This window comes from Prionailurus bengalensis, chromosome D3 (assembly GCF_016509475.1).
Source record: "Prionailurus bengalensis isolate Pbe53 chromosome D3, Fcat_Pben_1.1_paternal_pri, whole genome shotgun sequence".
Classification (NCBI taxonomy): Eukaryota; Metazoa; Chordata; class Mammalia; order Carnivora; family Felidae; genus Prionailurus; species Prionailurus bengalensis.
The window spans coordinates 94,330,714-94,348,153 of NC_057356.1; the positions used below are offsets into that span (position 1 = coordinate 94,330,714).

General features: G+C 53.6%; 1 protein-coding gene across 1 annotated transcript; it reads left to right on the forward strand.

The window, feature by feature from the left end:
* Positions 1-867: 867 nt before the first annotated feature.
* Positions 868-15,608, forward strand: RBFA (ribosome binding factor A). Its single transcript, XM_043559149.1, has 7 exons — positions 868-1,066; positions 3,618-3,660; positions 4,286-4,462; positions 5,039-5,151; positions 7,693-7,777; positions 11,584-11,657; positions 12,723-15,608. The coding sequence occupies exons 1-7, from the start codon at positions 906-908 to the stop codon at positions 13,057-13,059; spliced, it is 990 nt and encodes a 329-aa protein (XP_043415084.1). The 5' UTR covers positions 868-905; the 3' UTR covers positions 13,060-15,608.
* The last annotated feature ends 1,832 nt before the right edge of the window (positions 15,609-17,440 follow it).

Genomic DNA, 17,440 nt, shown 5'->3' on the forward strand with positions numbered 1-17,440 from the left:
CGCTCTGAGCGAAGTCCCCCCGTTTTCATAATGAAGCACCGAGAATTCCCTGTCTGAGGTCCCGGCAGCCTGCAAATACTCGGTCTTGGATGAAAACCCTGGGCCAGGTCTGCGCGTTTCCCAGTGGGCCACGCTGCCTTCCGTCCCGTTAAACTCTCGTAGCTCCTCGGACCCCAGTACCCGTGACACTTGGAGCCCGAACCCCTCGTTTTTTTCCGTTATTCCACCGGCAGTTTTTGAGCACCGTCTGAGTGCCGCGCGCGCGTGCGGTTCGAAGCTCCGGGGCTTCCGCGGGAACGGCGTCCCGGAATGGGGGGCTGGCCCGCTGGTGGGGGCGACAGGAGCGCGGGGCACTAAGCCGGGGTCTGCGGGCAGGCCCCGGAATGGGCGCGCCTCCTTTCTGGAGCGGAGGGGAGACCCGCGAGGCGGCAGGGGCTCCACTGCCGGCGCCCGAGGCCGCTCAAGCCGCCCCCCTGCCTTCCTCACGCGACAGGGCGGGGAAGGGGCACGGGCCTTGCGATGCGCCCTCCCCAGCTCCGTGAGGGAGCGTGAACCGCGCTCCCGGCCCGCCCCAGTGCTCACCACCACGAACGCCGCCAGCCGCGCTCGGGGGCGGGCCGTCGCCTCACAGCGCCTCTCCCCGGCCTCTAGACCCCGCCCCGCTATGCACGCAGACCACGCTCCCCTAGTGTCCCCGGAGGCGCGTCGCCCCGCCCCATGTCGCTCTACAAGCGGGTCGCCCCCTCCAGGTGACACCGCGTTCTCAAACTCGCCACACTCAGCTCGCTTCCGCTCAGACCCACGCGCGCCCCACGTCGCCCCGCCCCACGTCGCCCCGCCCCACGTCGCCCCGCCCCACGTCGCCCCGCCCCACGTCGCCCCGCCCCGGCGCTCTCCCGGCAGCCATGTGGGCTTCGGCCCTCCGAGTGTGGGGGCTTCGCGAGAGGTTTCGGGCGCCGTTCGGTGGACGGCAAGCGGCTCTCCTTCCGGGCGGTGTCCGAGGCGTGCACAGCTCACCAGTCCCGTGTGGCAAGAACCTACTCAAGAAGTTTGCTTCGAAAACCAAGTAATGCGCACCGAGTCTGGTTGAGGGGCTCCGGGGTGGGGGCGGTGCCCATGCAGCCGAGGCGACGCTCTCGAGTCAGGGGGCAGGGGGCAGTGTCTACGGGGGGGGAGTCCCTGGGGTGGGTAGGGGGCGGGGGGGGGGCGACGGGGCGGAGTCGGTCCCCACGGGGATGGGTCAGTGGGGCGGGGGTTGGTGCCCACGGAGATGGGTCCACGGGGCGGGGCTTCACGCACAGGCCTTGCCCTGGGGCCCTCGCTGCGGTCGGCCCGTTAGACCGATGCTTACGGAAGACTCGCAGGCAGTCGCACTCACTGGTTAGCATTTGCTCGTGTCCCCACTCAGCCCGCTTCGTCAGGAACGTACGAAGCAAAGTGGTGCGGACATTTCTGGTGGTTCTTGTAGATTCATCAGAGGGAAGGAAGAAAGCGCGCGCGTTTTCTTCCCATGTTACTGCTTCCTTTGTTGGCCTAATTTGAGGATAGTTTTCTTACCGTGAGAGAAGTAGAATACAGTGTGTTGGTTTTCGTCGCACGCTTTCAGTTCTGACTGTGGTAGATAGGGTTGTGTGCTTGTTTTATTTTAATAGATTAATTTTTAAAAACATTTTCAGAAAACTTGGCAGAGTACAGTTAGTTCCCGCGTAACCACACCCCACGTCTCTTACGTTAACATGTTAGCGGGGCACATTTGTCACCTTAAGGAGCCAGTACTGATACGTGATTATTAACTGAAGCATATGCCTTGTTCCAGTTAACTTTTTTGTTTTTAATTTTGTAATGTTTATTTATTTTTGAGAGAGAGAGAGAGAGAGAGGGGGAGACACAGAATCGGAAGCAGGCTCCAGGCTCCGAGCCGGCAGCACAGAGCCCGACGCGGGGCTCGAACCCATGAACCGCGAGATCGTGACCTGAACCAAAGTTGGGTGCTGAACCGACTGAGCCACCTGGGTGCCCCTCAGTTTCCTTAGTAAAAACACCCTTTTTCTGTCCCAGGAGCCTATCCAAGGACCCCATTACATTTAGCCACTGCTCTTGACTGTCTGTTTTGTGACCTTGATGGGTTCAAGGAGTTACGGTTAGATATTTTCTACATATTTCTAGATATTTTCTGCTCCTCTCTTTGGATTTGTGTGATTTTTTTTTCTTCTAACGATTATGTTGGCATTGTGGGTTCTTGGGCGGAAGACCGTAGAAGGAAAGACCTACTCCCCATTCCATACTATTGTTTTTTGCAGTGTTTGTACATTTCTGAGGGGGGCAGGCAGAGGATCCAAAGCAGGCTCCAGGCTGAGAGCAGAACCCGACGTGGGGCTCGAACTCACAAACCGTGAGATCATGACCTGAGCTGAAGTCAGACGTTCAACCGAGTCACCCAGGTGTCCCCCCCCATATTATTTTCTTTAGGGGGACCTCACCGTGTGCAACCCACACCTCAGGAGGGGGAGTCATACTCTTGAATTGTTTGGAATTCTGTGAGAGATGCGTTTCTTGTCCTGCGTTTACTAATTTATGTCAGTGTGGACTTAACAGGTGTTAACTAATACTACTTTATTTTGCTCAGATTGTTTTAGCTCTTTCATTTAGACACACTCATCATTGTGGGTTTTGTGGTGGGTTTAAAAAAAAGTTTTCTTTTGTGCCCTTTTTTCCTGGCACATCCTTTCTGGGCCCAAGAATCAGCCATTGCTCCAAGGGGCTCTGGTTGCTGTTAGTGCAGAACGCCATCAGAAACGATGGTTTGAGAGCTGGCCTGTCTGTTAGACTTTTTCAGCTGACAAAGGAGAACGTACGTTAACTTTAACTCTGTATATACGCTTGCCTGTAAACGTTTCTATACGTGACCACCGTGTTGGTACACAGAGAGACGAGCCCATACTGATGTCCACATGGCTCATCTGGCGCCCTTTCCTCGCTTATCTGTAACCTCCCCCTGCAGCAGGTGGCCGGCCTCCCCTCCACCACCCTGTTACTCGTCCAACCCCAGCACGTGCATGGCCGCGCGGCCCTGGGAAACTGCTTTCTCAAGTGTGGTACGGGGCTCAGTGCAGCTTGGTAGACATTTTTTAAGATTCTCTTTCTGCACCTTCGGGATTGGAAGTAGACCTTAAGTAAACATCAGAAGGTTGAATGAAAACTGTCTTGTCTCCCCTACAACCCTTGTTGATTAGATTCTAAATTCCTTAGCATCCCAGTGACATAATTTCTGTGCCCAAGTTTAGCCCCTTAAAAAGAATTTTGGTATTGGGGCGCCTGGGTGGCTCGGTCGATTAAGCATCTGACTTCAGCTCAGGTCATGATCTCACGGTTCGTGGGTTTGAGCCCCATGTTGGGCACTGTGCTGACAGCTCAGAGCCTGGAGCTGCTTCTGATTCTGTGTCTCCCTCTTTCTCTGCCCCTCCTCCGCTCGTGCTCTGTCTCTTTCTCTCTCTCAAAAATATATAAACATTAAGCAAATATAAAAAAAGAATTTTTGTATCATAGTATTGAGTTGGTGTGTATATTTTTTTCTTTCATTTGCCTTCAGTGTTATAGTTCTTACTTTCTCCCCACAGAAAGAAGTTTTGGTATGAAGGTCCTTCCTTGGGCTCTCACTTGGTAAGTCCAGAGTAGCAGCTGCTGTAGACTCTGGTGGGCGTGAGGTTCCAGAAGTCGGCAAAACTCCAGCCTGGCCATCCTTCCATTTCCAAGTTTGAATGCACAAGGTCTGCAGGCTGGGACTAGATACACTGGTAGAGTGAATTTTGACTTAAAAAAAAAAAAAAAAAAAAGTCATACTAAAGTTTTCTGGAATGTTGTCTCTGTTATCAGATACTAACAGTGGTCTTTAGTGTGTGTGCATGACACGTGTAGATGTGCTGTAAAAGTTTATATAATAAATGGTTCTTGTTAGAAAAATTACATTGTGTGTTAAAAACCACTGAATTGTGTATCTTTAGAGAGGGAGAATTTTATGGTATGTGGATTATGTTTCAATGAGATTTTTGGGGAGGAAAAAATATATACTGACAGTACTTTTAATTTTGGAGGGGCGCTAGGTAAAATCTATGAAGGATCCAGGTCTGTAAATTGTATCTTAATGAATCAAGCTGAGATGGTTGAGGGTAACGTTGGTTTTTGTTTTTCAAGGTGCTAAGTCCTTCCCAGCTCCCTTTTTGTAGATTAGGACAAGTTTAACATACAGTTGTAACGGTGGCCTTTCTGTCTGTTCTTCTTGATGGAGATGTACAAGCCGTCCCAGTTGGAATTCCTAACGAAGACCACCTCAAAGAAAACCAGGAAGGACGACCAGGTGCGCCTGAGGGCCCTGAACGGCCTCCTCTACAAAGCGCTGACTGATCTGCTGTGCACCCCTGAAGTGAGCCAGGAGATCTGTGACCTGAATGTGCAGCTCTCCAAGGTAGACTGGGCCCGGGTGGGAGGAATCGGGGTGAGGCCCGCAGGCCTGCGTCTAGTGGTTAGAAAGACGCCGTGCGAGACTCAGGGTCTTTGAAGTTCTGTAGTGATGCCAAGTGGGACCGTTCGAGTTGTGAAGACGGAGGGTACGTGTGCACATGTGTGTGTGGTGTGCAAGCCCTGAGGGCGTCGTCAGATGCCCAGGAAGCACGATGGGTGGACGCGTGTGCGTTTGTCTTGGTGAGAAGACAGCAGGTGCCTCCCTGCAGTCTCCCTGTCCCTAGAGCGAGCTGAGCTGGAGGAAAATGGGGAAATAAGTGGTAGTTCCGGCGGTTCTGATGTGCGCTGTGGGCTTGGGGTCAGGGACGATGAGGGTTTGGATTCCGGGCCCAGCTTCACCCCTCGTGAGTGTGTGGCCGGAGATGGTGGCCTGTCGCGGTGCCCGCGGGAGCGCCTGCTTCTGGGTGGTGGGTGCCTGGAGCTGAAGACTGCCGATGAGCTGGTCTTCAGCCGCGGCCTGTGGTCCGCGGAAGCCCACGGAAGCGGACAGTGACTTGAGGCTGGGGTGGGTGGGACTCAGGTGTCTCTGACTTCAGACTTCTCGGCCTGCCGTGTGTACTGGAGGACGACCGTCTCAGCCGAGCAGAACGCGCACACGGAAGCCGTCCTGCGGAGGAGCGCCGCGCACATGAGGTGACCGCGCTCTTCGTGTCTGCTTCCGCACGCACCTTGTGTTTCCCTCTTGTTGCATTAAGTTTTTTTGCTTTGAAGGAAAATTTTGGACGCATTTTCTTAAATTTCAAGATGTAGTTTACATCTGCACGTGAGACGTCATCTTGGACAGCAGTTCTCACAGTGTGGCCCCAGACTTCTGGGGACTGCTGACACCCAGGTGTCCCTGTGGTCATTGTAGCTTCATGCCATGTGCTCCCAGTAAAACACAATGCCACTTCGGTTTAAGGATATCTGTGATGGGGCGCCTGGGTGGCTCATTCGGTTAAGCCTCTGACTTCGGCTCAGGTCATGATCTCACGGTCTGTGAGCGTCGGGCTCTGTGCTGACAGCCTGGAGCCTGCTTCGGATTCTGTGTCTCTCTCTCTCTCTGCCCCTCCCCTGTTCATGCTCTGTCTCTCTCTGTCTCAAAAATAGATAAACATTAAAAAAAACACAAAAAACTATCCATGATGAATAAGCAAAAGTTACTAATTTTATTAAATCCTAAGTCTTGGGTACCTGTCGTTGTAATGTTCTGTGTGGTGGGAAGGAAGCCTAAAATAACCTGTGCTGATGTGGTTGTCTGGGAAACACACAGTTGATTGTGAGCTGAAATAGACACTGTTCACTGGAAATGACAAGTGAACCACAAGCTGTGGTTTTTTCAGATTTGGGTATTTGACACATTTTCTCTAAAATGAGCAAAGTGAACCTGTCCCTTCAGGGAAAACAACTGACTGTACTTGTTGCCAGTGATAAAATTCAAGCTTTCAAGTGAAAATTGATTTTAGAAAACCTGTATCCACCACCATGATTTTGGTAGCTTTCTGATACTTAAAGACTCTCGATGAGAACGTTGGTCATGTTGACAAATGCAGTGTCATACTGTTCAGTGTGTCAGCATTCTGCAAATCTGGGTAATTTGGTGAGCCAGTGTTTTCCAAATGACTAACGCCTGAAGTTACAAACTCAAGCATAGGGAAAGAGCCGTTCGAGGTCAAGATACACCAGTGGATTTTAATATGACAGTGACACTCATTGATCTGGTTTCAGATTCCACGCTGCAACTAACTTTAACAGTATCCTTTGTTGAGTTTTTGTGGAGTGTCGGAGAAGATCCATTCTTTTCTGGAGTGGTGTTCATTTGCTCCTTTTCCAGTTACAGGGCAGTGTGAGGCCGGATCTTCCAGTCCAGCCAGAATAACAGAGCAGCTTGGGTGCAGCGGGTAGAATGTCTCCCATTAAGCTGGGCATTAGAGAGATTCGTGACTATGTAAACAGGGCCACGTTTCTCAATCATTTTTTTGGGAATAATTATCTTCAATGGTTTAGTTATTTTTCATTAAAAATCCCACGTAAACATTTAATAGGTTTGTTATCTTGAATGAATGAATGTCTGTTTTTCAAATTCTCACTTTTAATTTATAGTGTAGTAGATACAGATAGATACAGCACTCATCAACGAAAGCTCTTGGGTGTGCTCAGTAAGTTTTAAGAGTATAAAGAGGTCTTGAGACTAAAAAGTTGAGAACTACCGAGGTGGGTGCTAGGAAAGGAGTTACTGTGTTTTCTCCCCAGTCTTAAGAAATGCAGAAACCTAACCAAGCAGCACTCAGAACTGGATTCCCTCCTTCCCGCTTCCTTCCTCTCTCTGTTCCTCTCGCCTCTCCCTTGTACCTCACACTTCACTTTTAGGAGAGGGGGATGGAATCCTATGTGGAACTAGGGTTTGCACATACCGTCTGCTTCAGCTCAGCTGACATCATTCCCAGGAGGCCCTAGGAGTCTCTTTAGAGGAGAGTATTAATTGTGTATCAAGGAGTGCTCAGTTAATTTCACTTTTCTCTTGTTAACAGAAACAAGAAAAAGATTTCTGACAAGTGTTGTACTAACAGCATTGCTTTCTGATGAGTTTCTGGGTAATCAGAAAATCCAACCGAACAGACCGTCCCTTTCTGCAGCTCTTCTGCTCACCTGAGGTTTGGTGTAGAGGCTCTCCTGTAATCACGGGCCAGGACCTGCTGTCACTGTGTGCAGAGAGGCTGTGCTCACCAGTGTTTTCGCCGCGGACTGGCTGCAGCCAGTTCACCTTAGTCTGCTTGTATCAGTGACCGATGCAGAGAATGACATGTGCCTGAGGATGGCTGAGGACCTCGGTGCACTTGTGTGGCCTTGGTGCCAGTGGATGTCCACTGGAACGAAGCCGAGGCGGGTTGTCGGTGCCCAGACCACGCAGCCCACTGCCACGGTGCTGCCCGGGAGGCGTCTAAGCGAAGATTAGATTATTCGTTAGGATCTCAAGAGTTGCATTCAGGCAGCTAAAAATAGTTGTGATGATGTGTTTTGTATCCCTTTTGTGATGTGGCGGTTGCCTGCGGAAGACTTTCCTGGGCTGACGTGTTGGTGTTTTGAGTAACGTGATAAGCAGATCTTCTGTCTTACCTCTCCGTGAGGTTACTGTATATTTTTCTGTCCGCTAAGTGTCACCTGCAACACACAGTGTGCCTTGTCTCTCTCCAGGCACATTTTGATGTCCCAGCAGACCCTGAGGAACATGCCGCCGATAGTGTTTCTTCAGGACAAAGGAAATGCGGCTCTAGCTGAGGTAAGGCTAAGTGACTTTCCATAATGAGCTTTTATATGAGTAAGATTTTAGATTTAATTTTGAGAGATTCAGATGATGTGTACAGTTAAAGGAAGCAACCCTTGGCGGGTACAAATGAAAAGTGAGGCTCCCATGCCTCTGTCCCGGCCAGACTCCCCAGAAGGAACCACTCTTCAGGCTTCAAATTTTAACTGCTTACCACTGTATCTCTCACCAGGACACCAAGTCTCTGTTTCTTGTCTTACAAAGTTGATGCAGGCAAAGCTGCCTCCCTCCCTGGATCTGACCGTCTGCAGTTACTTTACACCAGAGGTTACTTCTGTAACCGTTTTGTATAATTTCCCTTACTTTAAATACTGTGAATTATGAGGTCTAAAACCTGTGTGTAAGTATATGCGTGTATGTATTTGTATCTGTGTGGTGTTACCTGGTGGTCATTAAGATACGTCATACTTTTTAAAAGTTTACAAAACCCCCAGTAAGTAGCACTTATGATTATAATTAGGTAGCTGTTATTCACTGCAGGACTAGGTAGTTTTTAGAGCCACAGAGGAAAACAAGTCTAGTCGGACATTTTTATCTTTGTTATTCATTATACAAGCAACACTGAAAACCTTATACAAACAATAACCTTGATAGGTAGGGGCTTTTCCTAGCGACAAAAGGAGACAGAGGAGTGAAGTGACCAGTGCCAGCTTTAGAGAACCCGGGAGAGCATAGGTTAGGCGTTTGCCGGGGAGAGTGCAGCAGGGAGCTCACGCGTGCACGTCCGGTTGAGTTGGTGGAAGGAAGTACCTCTGCTCTCACCATCCCAGGCTTGTCCCTCTCTCGCCAGTGAGGTCCTACCTGGCTCCGTGGGCTCCTTTCTAGAAAAAGTGATTGGAAGGAGGGAGGCGCAGACAGTGCTCGAAGCATCCTGGAGCGGTTCTTTCTCTAGAGATGCTGCTGCTGGGTATTCGCGGTGGAGGCCCCGCGTCTGTCCTCTGTGCCCTTCCTGTGCCGGGGGCAGAGTTAGGCTTCTGCCAGGCTCGCTGTCACTGTAGTTAGAAGCAAGCAGGGGCCCGACCGAGGGGTCTCTGAGGGGGGCAGGTGGCTAGCCGAGTGCACGGTCATCACGGTCATTATTGGCTGGCTCTTGCGGAAGTCAGTGCGGGGGTTTTGAGACCCTTATGTCTGTTTGTAAGAGAGTTGAAGTCAGCCAGTGGCAAAGTAATCTGGATAGACACGCAGATTTGAAGTTGGGGTTTGTGGGTGAAACTTGGAGTCTCGTACCCTCAGCGTACGTGTGTGTCGTGTGGGCTGCATGCGTGGAGGCGTCGCGGGTGGTGGGAAGTGGTAGCGGCCGGCGGTGGTCGCAGCGCGTACTTTGCGGTGTCAGGAAGCAGAGAGGCACCAGCTCCGTCCAGGCCGAGCCCCGAGGGGCACTTGGCTTCGCTGCCGTCACTGCCGGTAGGCCCCGACGTCACTGGTGTCGGGAAGAAAGCGGGAACGGAAACCACAGGGAGGTACGGCACGTGCCCTTCCCCCGCAGCGGTTGACATTAAACGGTGACCATACCGAGCAGTGGAGGAATCACGGGGCTGCGGCCCTGCCACCCCGTGGTCCCGTGGAAGCCGCGCACGCACATCCTGTGACCCAGAGCTCCCGCGGGGGGGCCCACGGAAACGCGTGTCCGCCAGAGGTGTGCGGGTGCTGGTGTTGGGGTTTCTTGTAGTGCCTAGCTCTGATTCAGCCGTGGAGGGGTGAATGCGGAGCCCCAGGCGAGGCCGTGGTCCCTGTGATTCTGTCTGTGGGACGTGCAGGGACACGTGCGACCGGTCTGTGGTGACGGAAGTCAATAGTGCCTGTCTTTGGGCAGGGAGTGGGCAGGAGGGGCTCGAAGTTTCCTGGGGTTCATCTCCTTAAACGTCAGGGGGATGTCCACAGGCACAGTCCCTTTGTGACATGTCATTGAGCCGTATGCCTTGATGTCCTTGCGCTTTTCCCGTGTATTACATTTCAGTCAAAGGGTTTGTACAATGTCGATTTTGTCATATTTACAAAGGACGAAAAATAGATTTTTAAAGAAAATACATAAACTGTGTTCCCAGCATTGGGATTTATTTCACATTTGCTGGTCTCCCCGCTTCTGAGAGCAGGCGTGGCTGGGCCGTGCTCGCCTCGCCCCACGGGCCTCATGCTAGAGCCTGGACTTCTCCTTGGGGTGGGCACTGAGCCGCTTCCGTCCTCGCCCGAGGTTCTGTGCATGCGGAGTTCGGCTGGGACTCAGCCCTGCAGCCTGTGTTGACGTGTTAGGGTTTTGTGGTGTCTGCATTGGTTCTTTGTTAAGACTTTTAACGAAAGCTTTGGTGCGGCAGGATTTACCCAGAGGCCCGCCCCGTCCTCACCCTTCCCACCACCCATCTTTTTTTTTTTTTTTTTTAAGTTCTATATCTCTACACCCAACGTGGGACTTGAACTCATGACCCTGAGGTCAGGAGTTGGATGCTCTTCCGACCCAGCCAACCGGGTGCCCCAAGTTTTCCTTGTTAGATTTCTGCAATTTCACACCTAGAACGTTGTCTTGGCACCTGGCTGCTTTTGCTCAGCACTGTTTTCGAGATTCACGTTGTTTCGGTGTGAGTGGTTCCTTTTTTCTTGGTAAGTGGGGTCATTATACGAATACGCTATGTTTCATTTGTTCACCTTCTCACGGACGTTTGTCTGTCTTTCTAATTCTCGGTTGCTCTGAGTGAAGCTGTTGTGAACATGTGTGTACACGTTTTTGTGTGGATGGACGTTTCTGTGTCTCTTAGGTCAGCACGTAGGAGTGGCAAGTGTCTAATTGTGAGGAAGCCGCCGGTTGCAGGTGAGCGGGGCGCCGTGGCGTGGCTCACGTGTGTCTTCTCGATGGCTAGTCGAGCACCTTCCCCTGTGCCTGGTGGCCTTTCCTTGTTTCGTCAGGTCCCACCAGGTCTTTTGCCCAGTCTTGTGAGTTGTGCTCAGGGTGGACCTTCACAGGATGGCCACGCGTCCTGTCCTTGTCGGGTGCGAGCACACGTTCTCCCAGCCAGCTTGGGAGACCCACGCTTGGTCCTCGTGTTGTGGCATCGTTAGTGCTGTTTCTGGTATTTTCTGTGGACTGACTTTTCCCTCGGTTCTGCCGTTGGTTTGCGATGATGCAGTCTGTTGCTGCAGAACGCCGGGCCCTGGTCCCGGATCTGGGCCGTCCCGGGCCGGCACTGTGGCCAGGTAGGGTCCAGGTGTGTGTCCTGGGCACGCAGGTAGAGGTGGGAGCCGCCCCCGGTATCCGGGGAGCAGGGGCCTGTGTAGCGCCCTGGGCTCAGCAGTGGTGTGCGTGCCCCCACCGAGGGGAGCTCTTGTTTCCAGATTGGGCCCCTCAGACACCTTGGAGCTGGATTCGCATGCCACGCCCCTGACTGTGGCTTTGTTGCTATGCCAGGAGGCTTTCTTTTCCCAAACACACAAGTTCTGTGGCAAAGTTCAGTTTAAGTGTTTTATACAACTTCATTCGGAATCAGGAAATGTTACTTAATTGAGCTAATAGTTAACTGGTTTCTTCATAAATTTGACTGAAATTTACAAGTTTTAAGTGTAGTTTTAGGAAAGTCTCGGTTCGTTATTAGAGAAAATGTGATTGTTAAGTAACAGGTGTTTGAAAACACAGACTGGTGAATGGCCTCATCCCTGGGGGATGTCACCGGAGGGGCACGGAGGACAGTTGGAAGGCCTGTGTCTGAGCTGGGCCGTGGTGCAGGTGGCACAGAGGTGTGGCTTACTGAATTGCTCTCTATGCCCCTTTCCAGGTTGATTGGTTACTGGCAAATGCTGATTTTGGGCCCCCAGAGGAAAGAGAAGACCGTGTGCAAAGTGATGCCAGGTACACGTGGACATGGTTTTGATTGTCCTGGGCAAATGCCCTGGTGTGATTCCCACGGCAGCTGCCCAGTTCTGCACCCCTGGCCGTGCACTGCCCCAGCAGCCTGGCAGTGACCTGTGGCGGGTCCTGGGGGCAGTCTGCAGTGGTTCTGAGTACTCAGCAAGGCTGCTCGGAGTGCCTCGGTGGTCTGCCCGACAGTGCTGGAGCCCATGGCATCTGCCATCGCCACGGTAACTCCAGGAGAGGGGACAGGTGTCTCTCCCTCGCCCTGTTTTTCCACCCGGCACATTTTTACTGAGCATGTCCTGTGGCTCTGTTCTAGCATGTACAATACGTATGTGAATAGAACAGACATTGGGGTCTTTGGAGCTTGCATTTTGCTGGCGGAGACCCACAGGGAGCAGTGAATCCACAGATGATTGTGTGTCAAGAAGGGCATGTAGGACACCCCTTCCGGTGGGGGGGGGGGGTCAGGAGGTGGGGGCGGTGCTGCAGCTGAGAAAGAGACGTGAGCTGTATGTGGAGGGGCCCCGTTCCGGGTTCCGGAAGAGCTTCAGCAGGTCCTGAGCCTGTGTTCTCAGAGCAGGCGCATCAGCGTCAGGGGCAGCACTGTCAGGACTTGGGTGGGGCCCCCAGAGACCTGCTTGCCAGGGGAGGGGACGCTGCGCCCCGAGGGCCCCTGGCAGCAGTGAGTGCCCACATCCCGGACCAGTAGGGAGTTGAGCCTTCCGTAGCTGAGCAGGAGGGGGGTCAGAGGCAGGACACGGCCATGTTTGGGTTTTGACAAATACCCTGAGTGGCACATGTAAAGCACCATACCCATAATTCTGCCTGACGGGCCTAGCACGCTGGCTGTATTTGGGGAAAAGCAACTGAGAGGGCATCTGACGGGAGGGCTGTGTCCAAGCTGTCCTGGGCTGCACCATACACGGGGGCGGAGCCCCTTCCCCGTGCCATATCCCCCAGCCTCCCTCGGACATCAGTGGGTCCACCAGGAGGTGGCCAGGAGCCCCCACACCGCCCGGCTTCACCCACGCTTCACCTGACGTCTCTTCTCCCCTCCAGGGGCTGTGGGGCCCTGGACGCCCCTTCATGCAGCACCCAGGGCCCTGCCGCCTGCTCAAGTCTGTGTGGGATTGATCACGAGGCGCTCAACAAACAGATCATGGAATATAAGAGGAGGAAAGAGCGAGGGTGCAGGAGCGAGAGCCCCGCGGAGTCTCCACTGACACACACACGAGAGGGAAACGTGGCAGCCACACCCTGCGCAGATGGCGACCTCTCCTGCGAGAACCACCTGTCGGGGGCAGCGAGCAGCCACCCGGACCCTGACCTGGATGGCTTCCGAGGGGCGGCAGGAAGGGCGGAGGTGACTGAGGGGCGGAGAGGGGGTGAGGTGTGAGGCTCTGCTGGGCGGAACCACGGTCCCACCGCCCGGGCAGCCTTGTGCCTTAGCCTGAGAAGGAAGGGGGCCTGTGGGGACAGTCAGGCGTCTTTGTCCCGCTTTTCACCCCTCGTGGGCTCCCAGCAAGCAAGGCGGAGCGTCGCCTTGTGTGTGATCCCGCTCATTCCCTAATCGCTGTCCTCCTGGCGGACTTGGAATGGCCCCACGTCTAGTTTTCCCCCAGGCAGGACCGCTGCCATGCAGGGAGTGTGGGTCAGGGGCGTCACAGCACTGTTGGAAGGAAGTGAAAGAAACCCTGCTCCACGTGTGACCTAGAGCAGCTGCTCCCGGACGAGGGGCACCTCCGTTTCCCCAGTGCCATCAGTGTCGAGATGCTGAGGACGGCATCAGCGTGGCTTGGATGATGAGACGGGCGCTAGTGAGGTGGAGCAAGGAGGCTCGGGACTTGGCTTTTGTAAACAGTGTCAGGAAGGAAGCACTGCTGTCCCCTGGGCACCTTCTGGCATCTGGTACCAGGGCCGGTGCCCAGCAGGCAGGCGGCACCGGCAATGCCGCCTTTGTGGGCACAGCAGCCCCTGTTGAAGGGACCTGTCATGGGACACGGGCGGACCACTGGGAAGCTCTAGGCATGTAGCTGCCCAGGTGGCACTCAGGTGATCCCATCTGCCCCGGAAGGTGCTCGTAGCCGCGTGTGTGGAGCATTTCACCTGGGAGTGCGGTTGCTGGCATGCAAACTGTCAGCTTGTGAAAATGTACGTGCTTTGCTCTAACCAGGAGTGGGAAGACACACCTTGAGCCTGCTGTCCGGAAAGAGGAGTTCATTCACCACATTCCCGGGAGGTGGGGACATGCCGTGCAGGGCCACTTGGGGAAGCTCCAGGATCGGTCGGGAGGCTGAGGGAGAGGAGAACGTGTGGCTTCTGCAGGAATGAATGGCCGAGGCTGGATAGTGTGAGTAGTTTCAGCAGGCTCTGGGCTATAGGAGTGCTTTCTGCATGTTGAGTCCTGGCCCTGGGGGATGTGCGGCAGAGGAAATACTGGCTGGTGTGCAAGAGCCAGATGAAGGAGGTGGTTGGGAGTGTGGGCTCTGGATCTGTGGGTCTGTACATAAAATGTGAGTTTACAGGGGAATGGTTCACTGTCTGTAGGAATTAGCCCTGGGAGGGGCAGTGTCTCCGCAGCCAGCAAGGCCCCCGTGATGTCATAACATCACAAATACACGGTATAAAAACCCTGACTGATACAGGACCCTGCAGCACCAGGCAGCCCGTTCTGCTGACCGTAGATCTGGTCTCCACTGCCGAAGGTGTCCAGACGTCCGTGCGGAGCAGCGGGAACAAGCCTGGATTCCTGGATTGTGAGCTCAGTGTGCCGTGGACGTGTGTTGTGTGTCAAGTAACGGGCACTGGGAGAGGCCGGTGCAGGGTGCTGGCCTGCTCTTTTCTTTCCTCTTTTCCACCTGTGCTTCCAAAAGTCAACAAACGGCAGGAAAAAGGTGTGTTTTCAGACCGGGAAATTCTGTGCTCCGTACTCCTACCGATTGTCTTAGGTTCTCCCTGTAAGTACAGTTGGAGACCAGAAACGGGGCCAAGACTAGATCGGAGACCGAGGGGCTGCCTGGTGGTGTGGACTGGTTTTACAGGGTTAAAGGTCACGCTAACAGCATCTCTGTTAGCTGCTGGCTTTTGGTACTCTGTACCTTTGTAAGGGTTCATCTTCTCTTTGGGGTGGAAAGAACCCTCACTAAGCACAGGACCTCTGAGTGCAGAGAGTGCTTCCTACTTCACCTTGGCGTTTGTTAGAAGGACTTGGAACTTCAGGTACACAGTGTTCACGGAGCTTCTGGGTTGTCGTGTGGAGGTTTGGGGTGGGCCTGGCAGCTCTGTGCCTTCCTGGCGCCGCCTTCTTCTGCCTCATCCCAGGCCACTCCCTCTCGTACAAGCCGGGCGTCTACGGGGGAGCTTCAGCTGGCAGCCAGCAGTCCCACCCTGGAAAGGACTGAGTAGCCTGAGAACAGAACTGAAAATAACCACATGTCAAGCAGCTGAAACACCGAACAGGACAGAAAATTTGACAGGCTTCCATGGGAAGACTGCCCGGAAGACCATCGTTTTCAGTCTTTGAACGCTCACTTCATGCTCGGAAGGGTTTCCTCCCTCGAGTCTTCCCTCTGACGTCTTGGCCTTTTAGGTCCTATCAGTAAGGTTCAGGATATCTCCAACTTTTTAAAAAAATTTTTTTAATGTTTATTTACTTTTGAGAGAGACAGAGCATGAGCAGGGGCGGGGCAGAGAGAGAGGGAGACGCAGAATTGGAAGCAGGCTCCAGGCTCCGAGCCGTCAGCACAGAGCCCGACGTGGCGCTTGAACCCATGAATGGCAAGATCATGACCTGAGCTGAAGTCAGATGCTCAACCGACTGAGCCACCCAGGCGCCCCGAGGATATCTCCAACTTTTTTACGGCACCTTTTCTGTTCAAGAGTTTGTGATACATGCATTGTTTTTTTGAAACTGAAAAGTGCTTAGAATAAAGCATATTCAACGTGCCTGAGTTAAGTCTATGACACATGTAAGCTCTAGAGTGAAATAAATGATCCATTTGCTCCCTGTCACCCCGTGGGAGGGAGAAAAGCCTGTGCTCCTCCGGCCCTTACTTCCCTTGTGTTCCACGCCCTCCTGTTGAGGTGTGGAGACCTGTTTCTGAGATCCCGTGTCCCAGGATTTGCTCAGTTCTTACTTAAAGGCTATCGAAATTACATAAAGTGTAGAACTGGGAAGAATGTGTCATGTGACAAAATAGAACTCACAATAGCCTTTCGGTAGGTTGAGATGTAGAACCAAAGTTAATCAAGTGAAGCTTGATAGGGCTATATGTAAATTCTTGTGATTAAGATTTAAAATATTATTCAACTGCAGCATTGCACCGTCAGTGAAAGCAGTCTGGTGGTTGCAGCATGTGTCCTAACCAGTCTGTGGCCGGTGTGGCTGCGGAGGCAGGGGGGAGGTGGTGGCAGGAGGCCATGGAGGGAGGCCGGCCCTGCCTTGTACTCGTCTACACAGTCTACACAGCTGTCGTCTAACGTTCAGTTCCTGGAACCTAGGACTTCCGTAGTGGGAAGGGCCAGAGGGGAGGGGGAGGGGGAGGCAGCCTCCAGAAGTGGTGCGGTGATCCCGTAGCAGCGGGGCACCCCGGCCGGGACCCGACAGCAGACGGACCCGACAGCAGACACTAAGTACGAGGCAGATTCAAAGTGCCCTCGACCCTGAACTCCCAGCCTGGACACCACCCGCACCCCCTCCAAGTCAGAGTCGGCCTTGCGTCTGTAGGTTTGCCTTGGGAGCCAGAGCTTCTTGCTAAGCATCCTTCCACTTTCACTTAAGCCCTTTTCCCCTGCAGTCATGAGCCCAGCCCCCACCCACACCAGCCTCCGGGCTCCCTTCTCTCAGGACCCTGGTGGCATCACTTGTAACAGAGCCTCACTTGGCACCACCCGTCACCTGCCCCCCCCCCCCCGTTCCTGTGACGTCATGTTTGCACGTGCTTTTTCCCCCTTTCTGCCTCACCTCGGGGAGGGGGCCACCTTTGGGGAGCCTTCTGTGAATGCCCAATTTCGGTTGCGGTGCCCTAAATTCCCATAGCTACGACCTCACTGCACTGATTGCTGAGTCAGCGTCTTGTCTGCCTCTTGCATGAGGTTTCCCAGGCCAGAGTATAATACGTGTTGATCGACTAATGGACCGGCGGGGTCTGCTTCGAGTCAGGGGTAGGTGTTAGCGCTGGCTCAGAGGAGAACGTGGGCAGTAGATGCAGGCGTGGCCTGAGGCCCTTTTTCACCCTGGGCCTGAGAAAAGCTGAGGCAAAGCAGAACGTACGGCCAAAAGGAAGACTGAGAAAGAGCCACCTGTGACCAGATTGCAGCAGAAAACCAGGGCTTCGGGTTAAAAGAAACAGGAAGAAGGCAAGGTGCAGCTTTTGTATATTCAGGGAGAACAGATGCCGGCCTCGTGCTGCAGGGAAGGACTTTCCGTCCGCTTGGCTCTGAAGCCTGCCGCTCTGGGCTCAGTACTCAGTCCGCCAGCAGCGACCTCCGTGCTCAGCACCCTCGGTGTCCGTGGGGAGAACGGCATCCGCTTCAAAGGTCAGTGAGGGTATACTGAAATGCGTGAACGCCGACTTAGTGGAGCCTGGCACGTGCTTTGTATTCCCCTTCTGCTTAGGAGCTTGGTTTTATTGACGAGCAAAGGGATCGAGGGGAAGCGTTCATTCAGTGTCTGGTGGAGGGTGTGCACGGCCTACCTCACGAGGACGCGCAGAGCACGTGCTCGCACTGGAGGCCCGGTGGCCCTCTGCAGTGTGGCCCCACGGACACGGCTAGGT